Source organism: Rhea pennata, chromosome 9 (assembly GCF_028389875.1).
Source record: "Rhea pennata isolate bPtePen1 chromosome 9, bPtePen1.pri, whole genome shotgun sequence".
NCBI classification, from domain to species: domain Eukaryota; kingdom Metazoa; phylum Chordata; class Aves; order Rheiformes; family Rheidae; genus Rhea; species Rhea pennata.
The window spans coordinates 9342033-9354439 of NC_084671.1; the positions used below are offsets into that span (position 1 = coordinate 9342033).

Here is a 12407-nt window from a genome sequence, read left to right on the forward strand (position 1 = left end):
TGCTTTAGATTACACCATGTAACCCTACAGGAACCAGAATAACTCAGTTTTTCAGTTTGTTTCCTGAAAGTTCTGCATGGATGCATTGCTAACTACTTTTTACCTGTTAGTATCCTTCTTGCTCTTCCACACTGCACTTTTTCACCTGGTTTGATCTGTACACCCTGTGTTACTCCAGATGCATCTTTATTTAAATGCTAGTGTTTCCTTTTTTGATGTCCTGTGCCACTGAATTCCTGTATTTCAAATCATGTAGTTATGATAGCAACATGCTCACCCTCCCATGTCTCTGGCAAACCTTCAGGCAGGACTTGTTTGCCTTCTTTTTAAAGCACTGTGTCCAGCCCAGCACTGGAATGGAGATATCTATAAGCTATGGACACTAAACTTAAGGATAGTCCTAATGTCCAGACAAAACAGAGGCAGTCTAGCAGACTTGCTGAGGATAAAGGACCAAAATAGGATCAGTAGTAGAATAAAAATAGTATTTTCCTTTCCAAGTTTCCATATAAAGTATTCAAAAGCTAGGAATGATTCATCCGGGTTCATGTAGGTAGCTACACAGGTGGAAGTATGTATCTCTTAATACCTGGAGATCAGAACTTCTAGGCTTGTACTTCTAAAGCTTGTACCATGACAGCCCTTTCCACACCTTTGCAGATTATTGGTAAATTTACAACAGCCCTTTTAAAAAGCCATGTTTGGCATGTGGGGCGAAGAGTAAGTATGTGGGTCTTATTAATATATGCTATGTATTTCGGGAACACCATCAATGTCAAGCCATTAATTACTTTTACATTCTGCCTGCCTGTCCTGAAAAGCGGTTATTTAATAGCACTTAAGCTTCCATGACAACAGCAGTTCATCTACCAGTGGTCAGTCACTAGTGAGTAGAAAGTGGCTGTAGAAAGCTTCATTTTCGTACACCACAGGGAACTCTTACTGTGGTGTTTTGCAGCTGCAGATCCAGACTGAGCTCTATGCAGTTACTGAAAACATACTCTGTGTCCTGACATTCTCCTCACCTGATCATTCTTGTTTTGCATCCTTATCCTGGGTGATCAGTCAAATCTAGTTCCCTGAGCTTAGAATTAAAGCTCCACAGACAAACTGCTTTTAACTCATGTCCTGTAGAAATAACAGCAGGATTTAATTTTTCAGCATTTCCTCTAGCAATAACTGTATCATACTGGCATCCAAAACTGCTGAGCCAGATTAATCTGCTGCTCAACTGCCAATTCACATGTAACATCCTATTCATATTATAGACCATCATGATCACAGTTCTTAGCAGGGTGTCATCCATGCTGCCTGGCAGCTTTTTGAAAAATGACAAAATAAGGCTTGACTATGGCATGGCAGCAAAGGAATCATAATGTATGTTAATTTGACTGGAAGGTCTCCTGTTTCCTGTAGGTTCTGGTACATCTCCCACTGTACGCCAAGGTGGAAAATCCCAAAGCAGCAGAACACGCAACTGTGGGCCTCCATCCAGAGTGATGCATGGTTAAACCGTGAACAGCCATGTGCGGTGTGATGGTTAGCTAGAAGAGCACTGTAAGTTAGCAAAACAAAGCAATGAGGATGTATATTTCAGAAAGGTACAGTAATTTTTTTTTTCACTTAGCCCTGTCTCACTTACCTTCAGGCACGTAACTGAATTGCATCAATTAGAAACTTGTGCTCTATGAAGTCCTTCCATAGTCAGTGGAGAGAAACAGGTACTTCTCAGGACGTTTTCCTCCCATATATTTCATACTCTATCCATTGACTTGAGATGAGGATAACTCTGATCAGTAATGTAAAAACCTCAGTTAAGTGCTTAGTAACAGGTGGGATGAAGCTGACAATTTGGCATCGCAGGCTTACAGAAAATTTCAGAAAATTTCTTAAGAGTGCCAGCGAGCAGAGGGTCCTTAATAAGTTTTCAACCTAAAGTTGTGGCAAAAAAAGGACAATAAGGAAAGAAAAGTAATCTCACTTGACCACAATGACTACATAATATCACTGACGAGACTAGTCTAATGAGGTTTCAAAGCCTGCTCGCTTTGGACAGTAATCATCATCTTTTTAATTGTCTTAATTATTTCACTTTGTTATTAAAATCATGTCATTTTGGAAATGGAATCAGAGGTATTTATATTCAGTGATACACATACTTACTTTCTTCAAAAGGACTAAGATGAGAATAAGAGTATCAGTGTAGTATTGCAGAAGTTAACATGTAGTATATATTATGAAGTTTATCATAGGTGTTAGAATTTACTACAAGAAAGCCAGCCTAAGGATTAATGTAACAGTGGGAGTTAGCATCAGTAAGCCTGTGATATTAGGTTCTAAATTACATTGCCTTTCTTTTCTAGGGAAAAGTGGGAAAAAAAACAGTTGGAAACACAACGAGAACAAATTTTATTTATTCATAATAAAAAAGCTATTAAATTATGCTATCTTTTTTTAAAAAAGCAAAAGATCAAATTAACCTCTCACAATTACAGTGAAGCCCTATTATGAGTAAAGGACAAGCTGAGGAGAAAGGAAAGCTCTGTTTAGTTGCAGTCAGTTTGTAACTCTGCTGTATGGATTTTTTAAAACACTATTGGAGAGCCTTCCTGTGGAATATTCAGCAACATGACTACACATTTGTACTGTGTTGCTTAATCCTTTGTCACAGGGAGGTTGTCCTTTGCTTGTGCTTAAAACCCTCTGTAGGGTTTAAGATTTTGATGGGACAAGCAATGCAGAAAAGTATTTTTTTTCAATTTGCATGCTGTCATATGTTTATGTTAGAAAGGTAGTCAAAGAAATTTGCCTGGCAGCACAAGGCAGTGATAACTGCATGGGCTGTAACCCATGAGGTGCTGATTCTTATGTGTGCTGATACAGTTCTGTATCATAGATACACAGCTTTATTTTTACTGTTAGCTGTTATGTGAAAAGCCTAGCTCATTACAAAAATGGGACTCCTACAACTGTGGAATGTTGTACAGAACTCTGCTTAAACTATGCTAAATATGATTCTAGCTAATCTAGTTTAACTAATCTGAACAGTATGGGAATATTTGTGGAGAGATAAGTACTGGAAACACATTTAAAATGAAATACATTAACTAGAATGTATTTTAAAATGTTGATATGGTTAGTTATGTGGCATGCAAACCTAGCTTAGATAGAAATGTATCTAATGTAGCTTTAAATATAAATCAGATACTGTATTTAAATGACTACGTAAAAAGCAAGGTGATTGTGCAGTAACAATGTTGTTCACATCTTAATTGCAATATATGGAAATTCTTGTATATTTTATTAATATTTACTAATTCAATAAATTCTTGTCTTTCTTGTGATGGTAAGCATTCATAAATCTCATTGGCATTTCAAAGGAACATAAGCGAGTGGATGTCAGTAGGGCCAGCTGAATGATGAAGAATTGTAGAGTTGGATCCTTACATTCTAATGCAAAGTTGTGTTACATTATTACAGGTCGAAGTGCAATCCACGTATGCTTTGTTCTCCATATACAAAAAAGCACACCAATACATTTCTCCAGTTCAATCCATGGGAATTAGATAATTAATAAAATCCTAAATGTGATTAGGTTTACCAACCTATGTTGGGGGGAGACTATGTAATTAAGGGAAAGCATGGAAGTAGAGGGAATTTCACCATGATTTCACACTACCCCAGTGGTCCCTCTCTGGTCCTAGAGCTACTCTGTGGCTTGGAACAAAGTCAAGCACAACCTGTTATGGTTGAATCCATACTAGCATTCAAAAGAAGCAGAATTACAGTGATGAAAATTACCAAACCAAGCCAACTCAGTGAAAAGCTGCTTTGTGAATGGATGAGCTTCAGACTAGTGCATAAAGTCCATTAAATAGCAGTGCTGTCCTTTAAGTTCATTAAAATTTCAGTAAAGTGATTTTGCAGCTTCTTTGCATTAAGGTAAATTTTCCCCAGTAATGGTAGTGTCTAGACGTTTTCATCAGTACATGCATAGAATGGGTGTTCAAAATTAGGATAACTATCCCAGCATGGGGGCTTTGTGCCCGAATGATCGCCATGGCTTATTACAGGTGTTGTCTGATGCTCCTCTCTGCTTTTAGAATGACATCGAAGTTTTTGTCTATTTTGCTTGCTTTCCTATACTACTACTGACAAAAATAGGAAGACCAAGCAAAGAATGGTAAATCAGAAGCTCATCCAGTTTGAAAAAAAGAGGCTCATATGTTGCCATTCAGTGTAAAATTACTTTTCATGTGGAAGTCTGTTGCCTGGATGTATAGTTTTATTTTGCTGAGCATGCATATTATCTTGTGGATTTTGAACAAATGAAACTTCAGTCCACATTACTCATGATTACTTCAGCATAAAAGCAGAGTGTAGCCAAAAATGATTTTCTTCTAACACTGGTTCTTCCCTATAGAATTTGATTAACTCAGTGGCTTTTCCATTTTCGGAGTCCAGTAACAGGAAGCAGAATACAATAGTACTCAGTGACTTTCTTTTTTTAAAGTCCAGTAATAGGAAATAGAATATAGTAGTAAACACTGCTGCATTTTGTGAATCATTAATTTTTGTCCTACTAAACAGAGGGGATTTTTAACCCTGTAACTGCGAAAGCTTTTACATTCACTGTGTCTAGACACAGAAAGATAAATGTGTGCTATGAGTTGTAATATAGCCAAAATAAACTAGCACCAAAGATTCTCCCTTTCAGGATAGGTGTAAATGATTTTGAACATTTATTTGCAATAAAAATACACTTACTGTTTCTCCTTGCTCTGATTTCCATACCAGACAGAAAGGTTTTCAACTGCACAGCACAAAAATGTTTTTACATACACTCACTTAGCAACACCTTTTGTGGATCCTATTTTCAGAAGCGGTGTCTGCTTACAGTACTTGCAGATGTATCTCGGTATGGCATACTACAGACAAATATTCATTCATTTGTAAAGGTCAGGAATGCATTTGTAAAAGGCTACTGAAAATAGAGATTTCCTCTTTAGTTCAGTATTCAAATACTGAAAAAATCGTGGTGAAAAAGAAAAGAAAAAATAACACAAGCTTTCCTTTAGGAGTTTTCTTTTAACTGTTAGAAGAAACCAGGGGCCCTTATGCAGATAATCAGGACAGCCCAACAGGACAGTCTGTATCAAGACAATATGCTTTAAGGCTAGCTTTGCTCCACAGTAATCACCCTTAGATCTAATAGCACAAGTCTATTGGAGCTAGTTTGACCTGTCTTCTAAATTTACTGCTACCTGGGTACAATACGTGGGATAATACATGGGATAAAGAAAACATACAAGTGAATGAATAAAACAGTAAAACTTGGAAAAATATCATTTTAAAAGAACCTCTCTGAGATTCCCTCTGTCTTGAACTACGTAGTATACAGTCTGTCTACTTATATGTAATATAGTGTTGTCATTTAGTAAGACATAAGAGGCCAGTATCATCTTATCTAGTAATGTCCTTCAAACATTCATGTGTTGCCTTTCTCTGCTGAGGATTAGGGAGCATAACAATTTACAGAAACGGGTCTAAGTGCTGCCAGTTGCGTCAACTTCTGCTAAAGTTGGAAGTCTCTGGATGGACCTTCTGATATCTAGGTATCAGCCCTCTGCCAAAATTTCTCAATGAGCTAGTAAGCCAAAGAGGTTTTACCCACTTAAAGGAGAAGCTAGATGAATTTTTTATCAGTATTTTATGGCACATGTTGCTAAATGTCAGCATTTGCCTTCATAGTATGAAATGAAAAACCCAGGTAATTACACTTTGGGTTTTTAAGTGAAAGCACAGGTCTGAACTTATTTGCAACCTTCATTTTTGTCTGTACATTTGGGGGAAAATGTATTTAAAAAATAATAAAATCAAACTATCCCTTAGCTGACTAAAAATTCATGAGGGCCGTCAATTTGTGCATCTTTCTATGCTAAATATATTTTTAGGTAAAAAGATCACTGTTCTGAGGAGTTATGTTGTTGATTTCGTAGTTGTCTCACTTCACCTTGAGTTCCCTGAATCAGTTTTCCATGAAGATGGCTGAAGCTTTCCTGCTTTTGGATCAAATGAGTTATAGGACACGGTAACAGATTATAATGTTAAAAGGTAGCAGCATGACTATTCTATTCTGACCTTCAGTATATCACAGATGATAAGATTTCCCTGAATTAATTTTTGTCTGAACTAGAGCATATCCAATCTTAATTTTAAAATTGCTAGTGATAGGAATCTAAAGAGCCCTTTATTATTTTTTCTCCTAATGAGTATTTGCATATTGTGGGCAAAAATCAACCTTTCAAAAATATTAAACTGCTACTAGATTGTTTCACTGTGAGTTCTTGTGGCTCTTTCCTGAACCCTCTGCAGTTTGTTAACATTCTTCCTGAATTTTAGACAGTAGAATTGCAGGGGGGTGTTGTTAGAACTGATACTTCCAAAGTCTTCTGTCTTGAAAAAAAGGTCTATATTGCCCATGATATATAACTGCTTGTTCCATCCTAAAAGTGGGCAGGCGTTACTAACTTTCTTTCATTGTTGTTGTTTTGAAAGACTGTTTCAGAACCTCCTTCAATCTTCCATTTTAACCTCTATCCAATTTCCAGCCTAAATTAACTTATGGTCTGTGTATATCCACTTGGAGTCTTTTTGTGAGTCGTCTTTGCATCTTACATAACTCAGTCTTTCTTTGGTAGTTATCCTCTGTGTACCTTGATGTATTTGAAGACAACAGTCATAATCCTTCAGCTTTTAGTCCTTCAGCCTTTATTTTGTTAGCTTAAACAAACCAACACGTTTTCTGCTCTAACCAAGTGCCCTGAGGCTACACAGTCCTGCTGCTTCTTGTATACTGTCCTTTTGGCATGATGAGGCTTGCTTGCTTTCCCTCCTGCACTGCAGAACAATTTCAACAAGAGCTCAGAGAGCAGTTCAACTAGACTTACTCATAGCATGATGGGTAGGGCACTTAAATGGGAGGTGATCTAAAACCTTTGCCTTTTGCTCCCTGATCAGAACTATCACATATAATAGAGCTGACAGTATTATTGTGGGTGTTGCAAAATGAAAAAAAAAAAAAAAAAAAAAAACACGTTATGTAGTCTTTTGAAAAAATGGCTATTATCGGAGGAAGACTCTGGGTTCCTGAACCTGAGCAGACAGAAGATCCTCCCTCTTCTTCTTACTTCAGTACAGCCTTAAGGTAATTCAATTTAGTAGCTATTTCTCTCAAGTGAAAACTGCATTTAGAACTGCTTCATCTTCTCCAGGCTGATTAACGTGTTCAAACTATTACGTCCCACAAAATGTAGTAATAACCCTTTCATACTCCCATTTTCACCCAGTTGTAGCAATCTGCCTCAATATTAATCTGTAAACAACCCTGTCACTATAAGAGCTATCATGTGTATACTTTCAGAAAAACAAATTTAATCAGGCAAATTCAGATGCAGATTACATTTGCTCAAGCCAGTTCTTGTTATCATTATTGACCAGAACTGTCTGCTGTAGTCCAAATATGGACATCGTAGCACCTCACGCAATTCTGAAGTATTTTTTTTTCCTGATACGTGTCCTGGTTTTATTCCTGAAGAAAAAACCTCATACATACTTTTTTTTTTTTTAAAAACCCTGAGCACTCTTTGTTAACATTGAGAAACTGTCTTGGGAGCCAAATAAACTCATCTCAGGCTCTTTATTCAATGTTGAAGCAATGAAAACTTTTGGCATAGGATTTTGGTAGCCTGTTTTTTTTTCATATAATCAGCTTTCATCATTTATCCTGGAAGGTCCTGAGTGCCTCTGCCAATAGGAAAAGGGGCACTTACCGTTTTGGAAGCAGGGCTCTTCCTGGTACATAGCCTAGGCACCATTTACAGAATAAATTCTGAGTCATTTCTAAAGATTTAGACAACAATCTTCAGAATAATAGGTTTCATCCAACATTCCTGTGAGATGTGATGTGAAAATGGGGATGTTCTTGCACACAGCATGGGGATAATGGGAAAGCATGTAATTGTTTTTTTTTTCTAGCACTACCCCATACCCTAAAAAGATAGGAGTTACTGTGTGGAAAAAAACATGGTGTTCTCTGGAAGGAGCACAGCCTTAAAAAAAAAAAAAAAAAAAAAAAGTCTCATTTCCTTTCATCCTTCACCACAATGACTCAAAGGTTTTCTACCTCCATGGAGTCTATGACTTCAGCTCCACATACTAGCTTCGGTTCTCCCCAGCAAAACTCTCCCAGTTTATCTTCACACCCTCAAATTCTACCCACTGAAGAAAAGGTGAGTCACCATCAACACAACCATCGACTACAGCTGGTGAAGGTTTTTCGCGTCACTCAGCCATCCGGCACGTGTGGGGGTTTGCTAGCAGCACAAGCCGAGCAGATGATGGCTTTTCTTTAGTGGTGGCACATTTAATTCACTTAACCCAGCAGTCAGCTTCCTCCAAACTTTTAGACACGTAATATCTGAATAACCCACCGCTCCAACAGACACAGTTCAAACCTGCAAAAAGGTAACGGGGAGATTAACGTGGACACAGCGAAAGCTTTCCACAGGCAAAATGCAGTTACGTCGCAATCAGCAAAAAGGACGTCTGAAAGCACTAAGAATTTTTGGTGCTTGGAACTACCATAAAAAAAATCAGACGCGTTTGGCGAGGATCCAGGCCTTTCCTCAAGGCATGACTTCGCATGACTAAGCTCGCGTAGGGCGCCGAGCTCCCTGCAAAACCCGCGTCCCCTCTGCGCTGCGAGGGGCGGCAGCGGACGGCCCAGGCGGTAGCTTTAGCCGTCACCCCTCCCTCCTCCAGCCCAGGCGTACGGAGGAAGCAGTACGAGCGCCGGGCGGCAGCCGCGGCGCAGGCCGCAGCGGGGACGCCGGCGCCGGCAGGGCGCAGCCCGGCAGCGCCACGGCCTGCGGGAGGCTCCGGGCCGCCGCCGCCGCCGCCGCGCTCCCCCGGCCGGTCCCACTCCCGCGGGGAGGGGGGGGGGGGGGGTAGGGGGGGCGCGACCAGTGGTGCTCCCCGCGGGGAACGCCCCGCGCCGCAGGGTGCGAGGAACTCCCTCCCCGCCCCGCCCGCGGCGTGGGCTCACCCGCCGCGGGGCGGGGCGCCGCGGGGCGGGCGGGGCGGGCGCTGCCCCCCGCCCGCCCGCGGCGGGAGGGGGAGGGGGAGCCCGGGCAGCGCTCCCCCCCGTGGTGACAGTTTCTAGAAGCACGTCCCGGCGTCCTTTGCGCGCTCAACATGGAGGAGCTGACGGTGGAAGTGCGCGGCTCCAACGGGGCCTTCTACAAGGTAGCGGCGCGGGGGCGGCCGGGGGGGGCGGGGTGGTCGCGCGGCGGGGCCGCCGCCGCCACACGGCCTCGGCGCCGCGCTGGCGGCGGGCGGCTCGGCCGGCCGTTGGGGGAGCCCCGGCGGCGGCGGCGGGGCGGAGGGGAAGGTGCGGGGGGAAGGGCGCGGGGGAAGGTGTCTGGGTGTGGCGGCGGCGGGGGCTGCGGCCGGGCCGGGGCGGCGCCGGGGCGGCGGGGTCCGGCGCGGTGGCGGCGGCGGGGGAAGGTGGTGACGGGGCGGGCTGGTAAGGTCTCTTCTCGGGGGAGGTTAGCGCGGGGGAGAGGGAGCCGTTGGTGGGGCTGGTGGGGGGCGGATGTCTAGCGTGGGTATTTCTTTAATTATTCCTGGTTTTAGAAGGGTTGGGGGGAATAATTTTTTAAGAAGCAGGGGCTTGGGTAGGCTGCGGTGGATTTGGCTGAAAATAATAATTTTAAATCATTCTTTAAAGACTTCGAGTTTATTTGTGTCATCAGTTTCCTGCACCATCACCCTCCCTGGAATGTCAGGATATTACAGGATCAATGCAAAATACTCTCAGCTGTTGCCTGTCAGTCATTTCCCCTAAGCCAGGCTTCAGATGTTTAAGAATCCCAGCTCTTTTTATGGCAAGGGCCTTCTGCCCTCCTTTCCAGGAGGGCCGATTCCAGCCGGTATTGTGAGCGCTCGGGGTAGCTGTGTTCCGAGAGTATTTAATCTCAGGATTCTCTTAAGCCATTATGCCTAACCGCGGACACACTATGATACTGCACACGCGAGGGGGAGGGGAACGGTGGCACTCCTCTCTCCCCCTTCCCCCCCAAAATTTTCTTTTTTTTCTTACAGCTGTGGCTTTGACTTGGAAGTCACGTGGTAATTGCTTAAAGGATTGTAACCAGCTGACTAGAGGAGTTAGGGTGTTCTTTTTTCTTTTTTTTTTGTCTGCTAATGATTAAAAGAGTGAAATAGGAGAAACACAGCATTGGGGTTAAACTATATCCCCTTACTATGTATGTATATTAAATTTTTACCAAAATTGGTAGATAATAAATTTTGTAAATCAAATATATTTTCAGTGAAACTTTGATTATCCCACAGAAACACACGTCAAAATGATTTGCATTTCGAACAGGATACTCCTAAAAGGATGGGGCATTCTTTTTTTGTTGTTCTCTTTTTTATTGTTGTTTTTTTAAAATATTTGTGCCCATTAGGAAGCCCAGAATTTAGAAATGCTTATTCTAGCTTTTCCACCTTTCGATGCTGGACAACTTTGTAAACTGGATTAGTTGCTTATTCTGCTTAAGAGGAACGCGTGACTAATGGGAGTATTAGGAGGTATACTGAATTCTTGGATTGAAAGGATCTGTGTACATGGAATTTATTATAATAAGCCTGTTTTAAAATAATGATGATGTTTCCTTCTGAATTATTTCGGGCTTGGATTAGCACCATCATGTGTTTAGTAGAAAATGGTGGTTAACAGAAGTGGGACTTTTAAATAAAAATGGCTTTAATGGCTTTCAAATCAATGAGGTGGGCATTGGGTCCAGGAACACCATCTTCACACGAATCTGGTCAGGTTAGAGTATTTGGGCCCAGAGTGATCAAAGCCCCATCTCAGTGTAATTCACTGTTAAAGTGAACCCCCCCACCCACACACAAAAAGCTGTATAAACCAAACTGAAGCATCATTTCAAAAGATTCTTTTTGCTAGTTAAATGCAGTGAAATATCTATGGGTGGCTCCATTTTGTGAGTCTTACTCTTGAGTTATACAGAGGTTGTGGGCATGTTTTGGATCTGAGTAATAACTACCAGTAATTTTTTGCTAAACTTTGAGAGCAGAGGAGGAGGTCTCATATAGTAAGTGTCCTGTTTAGGACATTGATAGCAATATTAGCATTTGTAGGTGTGAAAGTTAGACACAGTTAGCCTTTTCTCATGTTGTTATATGCAAGGTGGCAAAATGATTTTTCTGAAGAAAAATGGAATTTATAAGACAGTAAGAAATCCGAGGTTTTTGCTAAAAATGATCTGAACTGAGGTTCATTAACACAGCATACCTCATATTAAAGGAGGTGAGAATGTTCCCACTCTGCGCACAGAGATAAAAAAACAAAATAATTATGTAAACAATTACATGGCAGAGCTCTTTAATGAGTTAATAATATGATCTTCAACTTAATTATAGAATGAATTTAGTGGTTAAACCTATTGGAGAGTTTTAGTGTTTTTTCAGAAGATACTAGAGGGAACTCCTAAATGATGGCAAATAATATTGTTTGTAGGTTCTTCTGTTCTTTTTATTGATTGTTCTTCATTTCCAGAAAATTCAGTTTTAATATGGAATCTTTCATGTATATGCATTATATTTATTATAAATTAATGAGTAAAATGATGGTCATTAAAACACATGAAAAATGAAAATATTTTTCTCATTGCATAAATCCACGAACAATAAAAGTGATTATGACTACCTGGATTTCCTGACGGTTTGTCCTGTGCCTAAAATGACATGAGCTAAATTTAACCTTCACTTATGAATCTCCAAACTAGTGTTATGCTTCTTTTAAAATGAACAGTACAATCTGCAGAACAAAACTGTGGGGTTTTTTGTGTTTTTTTTTTTTTTTAACTTTATCCAGGGCTGTTAAACAGTAGACAACAGGCTGTATATGGCCAATCCCTGCAGCTCACAAATCTTTGTATATATCATGATACTGAGCATCTGTTGTCTTAAGAAATGAAGTGACACTGGGGTGCAAAGTTGTTACAGTCTTGTGAAGAAGATAAGATTTGTATTGTAGAATAGGGAGGAGAATGGATAGGGTTGAGGAGCCCTACTAGTTAGCCATTACTTGCATGAGAGCTGTGTTAAGACGCTTCCTGAGATGAGAATGGTTGATGCTTTCTAGGCAAGTGCTACCTTGAGGGTTAGTTTTTGTCTTTGGGATGTTGGGGCAGACTTCCTGGGTGAGTCCAGTTACCCATGCCAAGAACTAGCTGCGTAGGTGATGAGGAGGCCTTAATGGTGGTGAACGACTTTTTTTGGTTAAAAATGGCCAAACCCGTTTGAATTACTTTGGG

At 40.9% G+C, this 12407-nt stretch overlaps 1 protein-coding gene across 2 annotated transcripts in view; it reads left to right on the forward strand.

Moving 5' to 3' along the window:
- The first annotated feature begins 9199 nt into the window (after positions 1-9199).
- The window catches only part of FXR1 (FMR1 autosomal homolog 1), a 38693-nt gene continuing 35485 nt past the window's right edge, over positions 9200-12407 (forward strand). For both annotated transcript variants that reach the window (XM_062583133.1, XM_062583134.1), the window contains exon 1: positions 9200-9306. In XM_062583133.1, the coding sequence (XP_062439117.1) occupies positions 9256-9306 (51 nt within the window). In that variant the 5' untranslated portion in view covers positions 9200-9255. The remainder of the gene's footprint in view (positions 9307-12407) is intronic.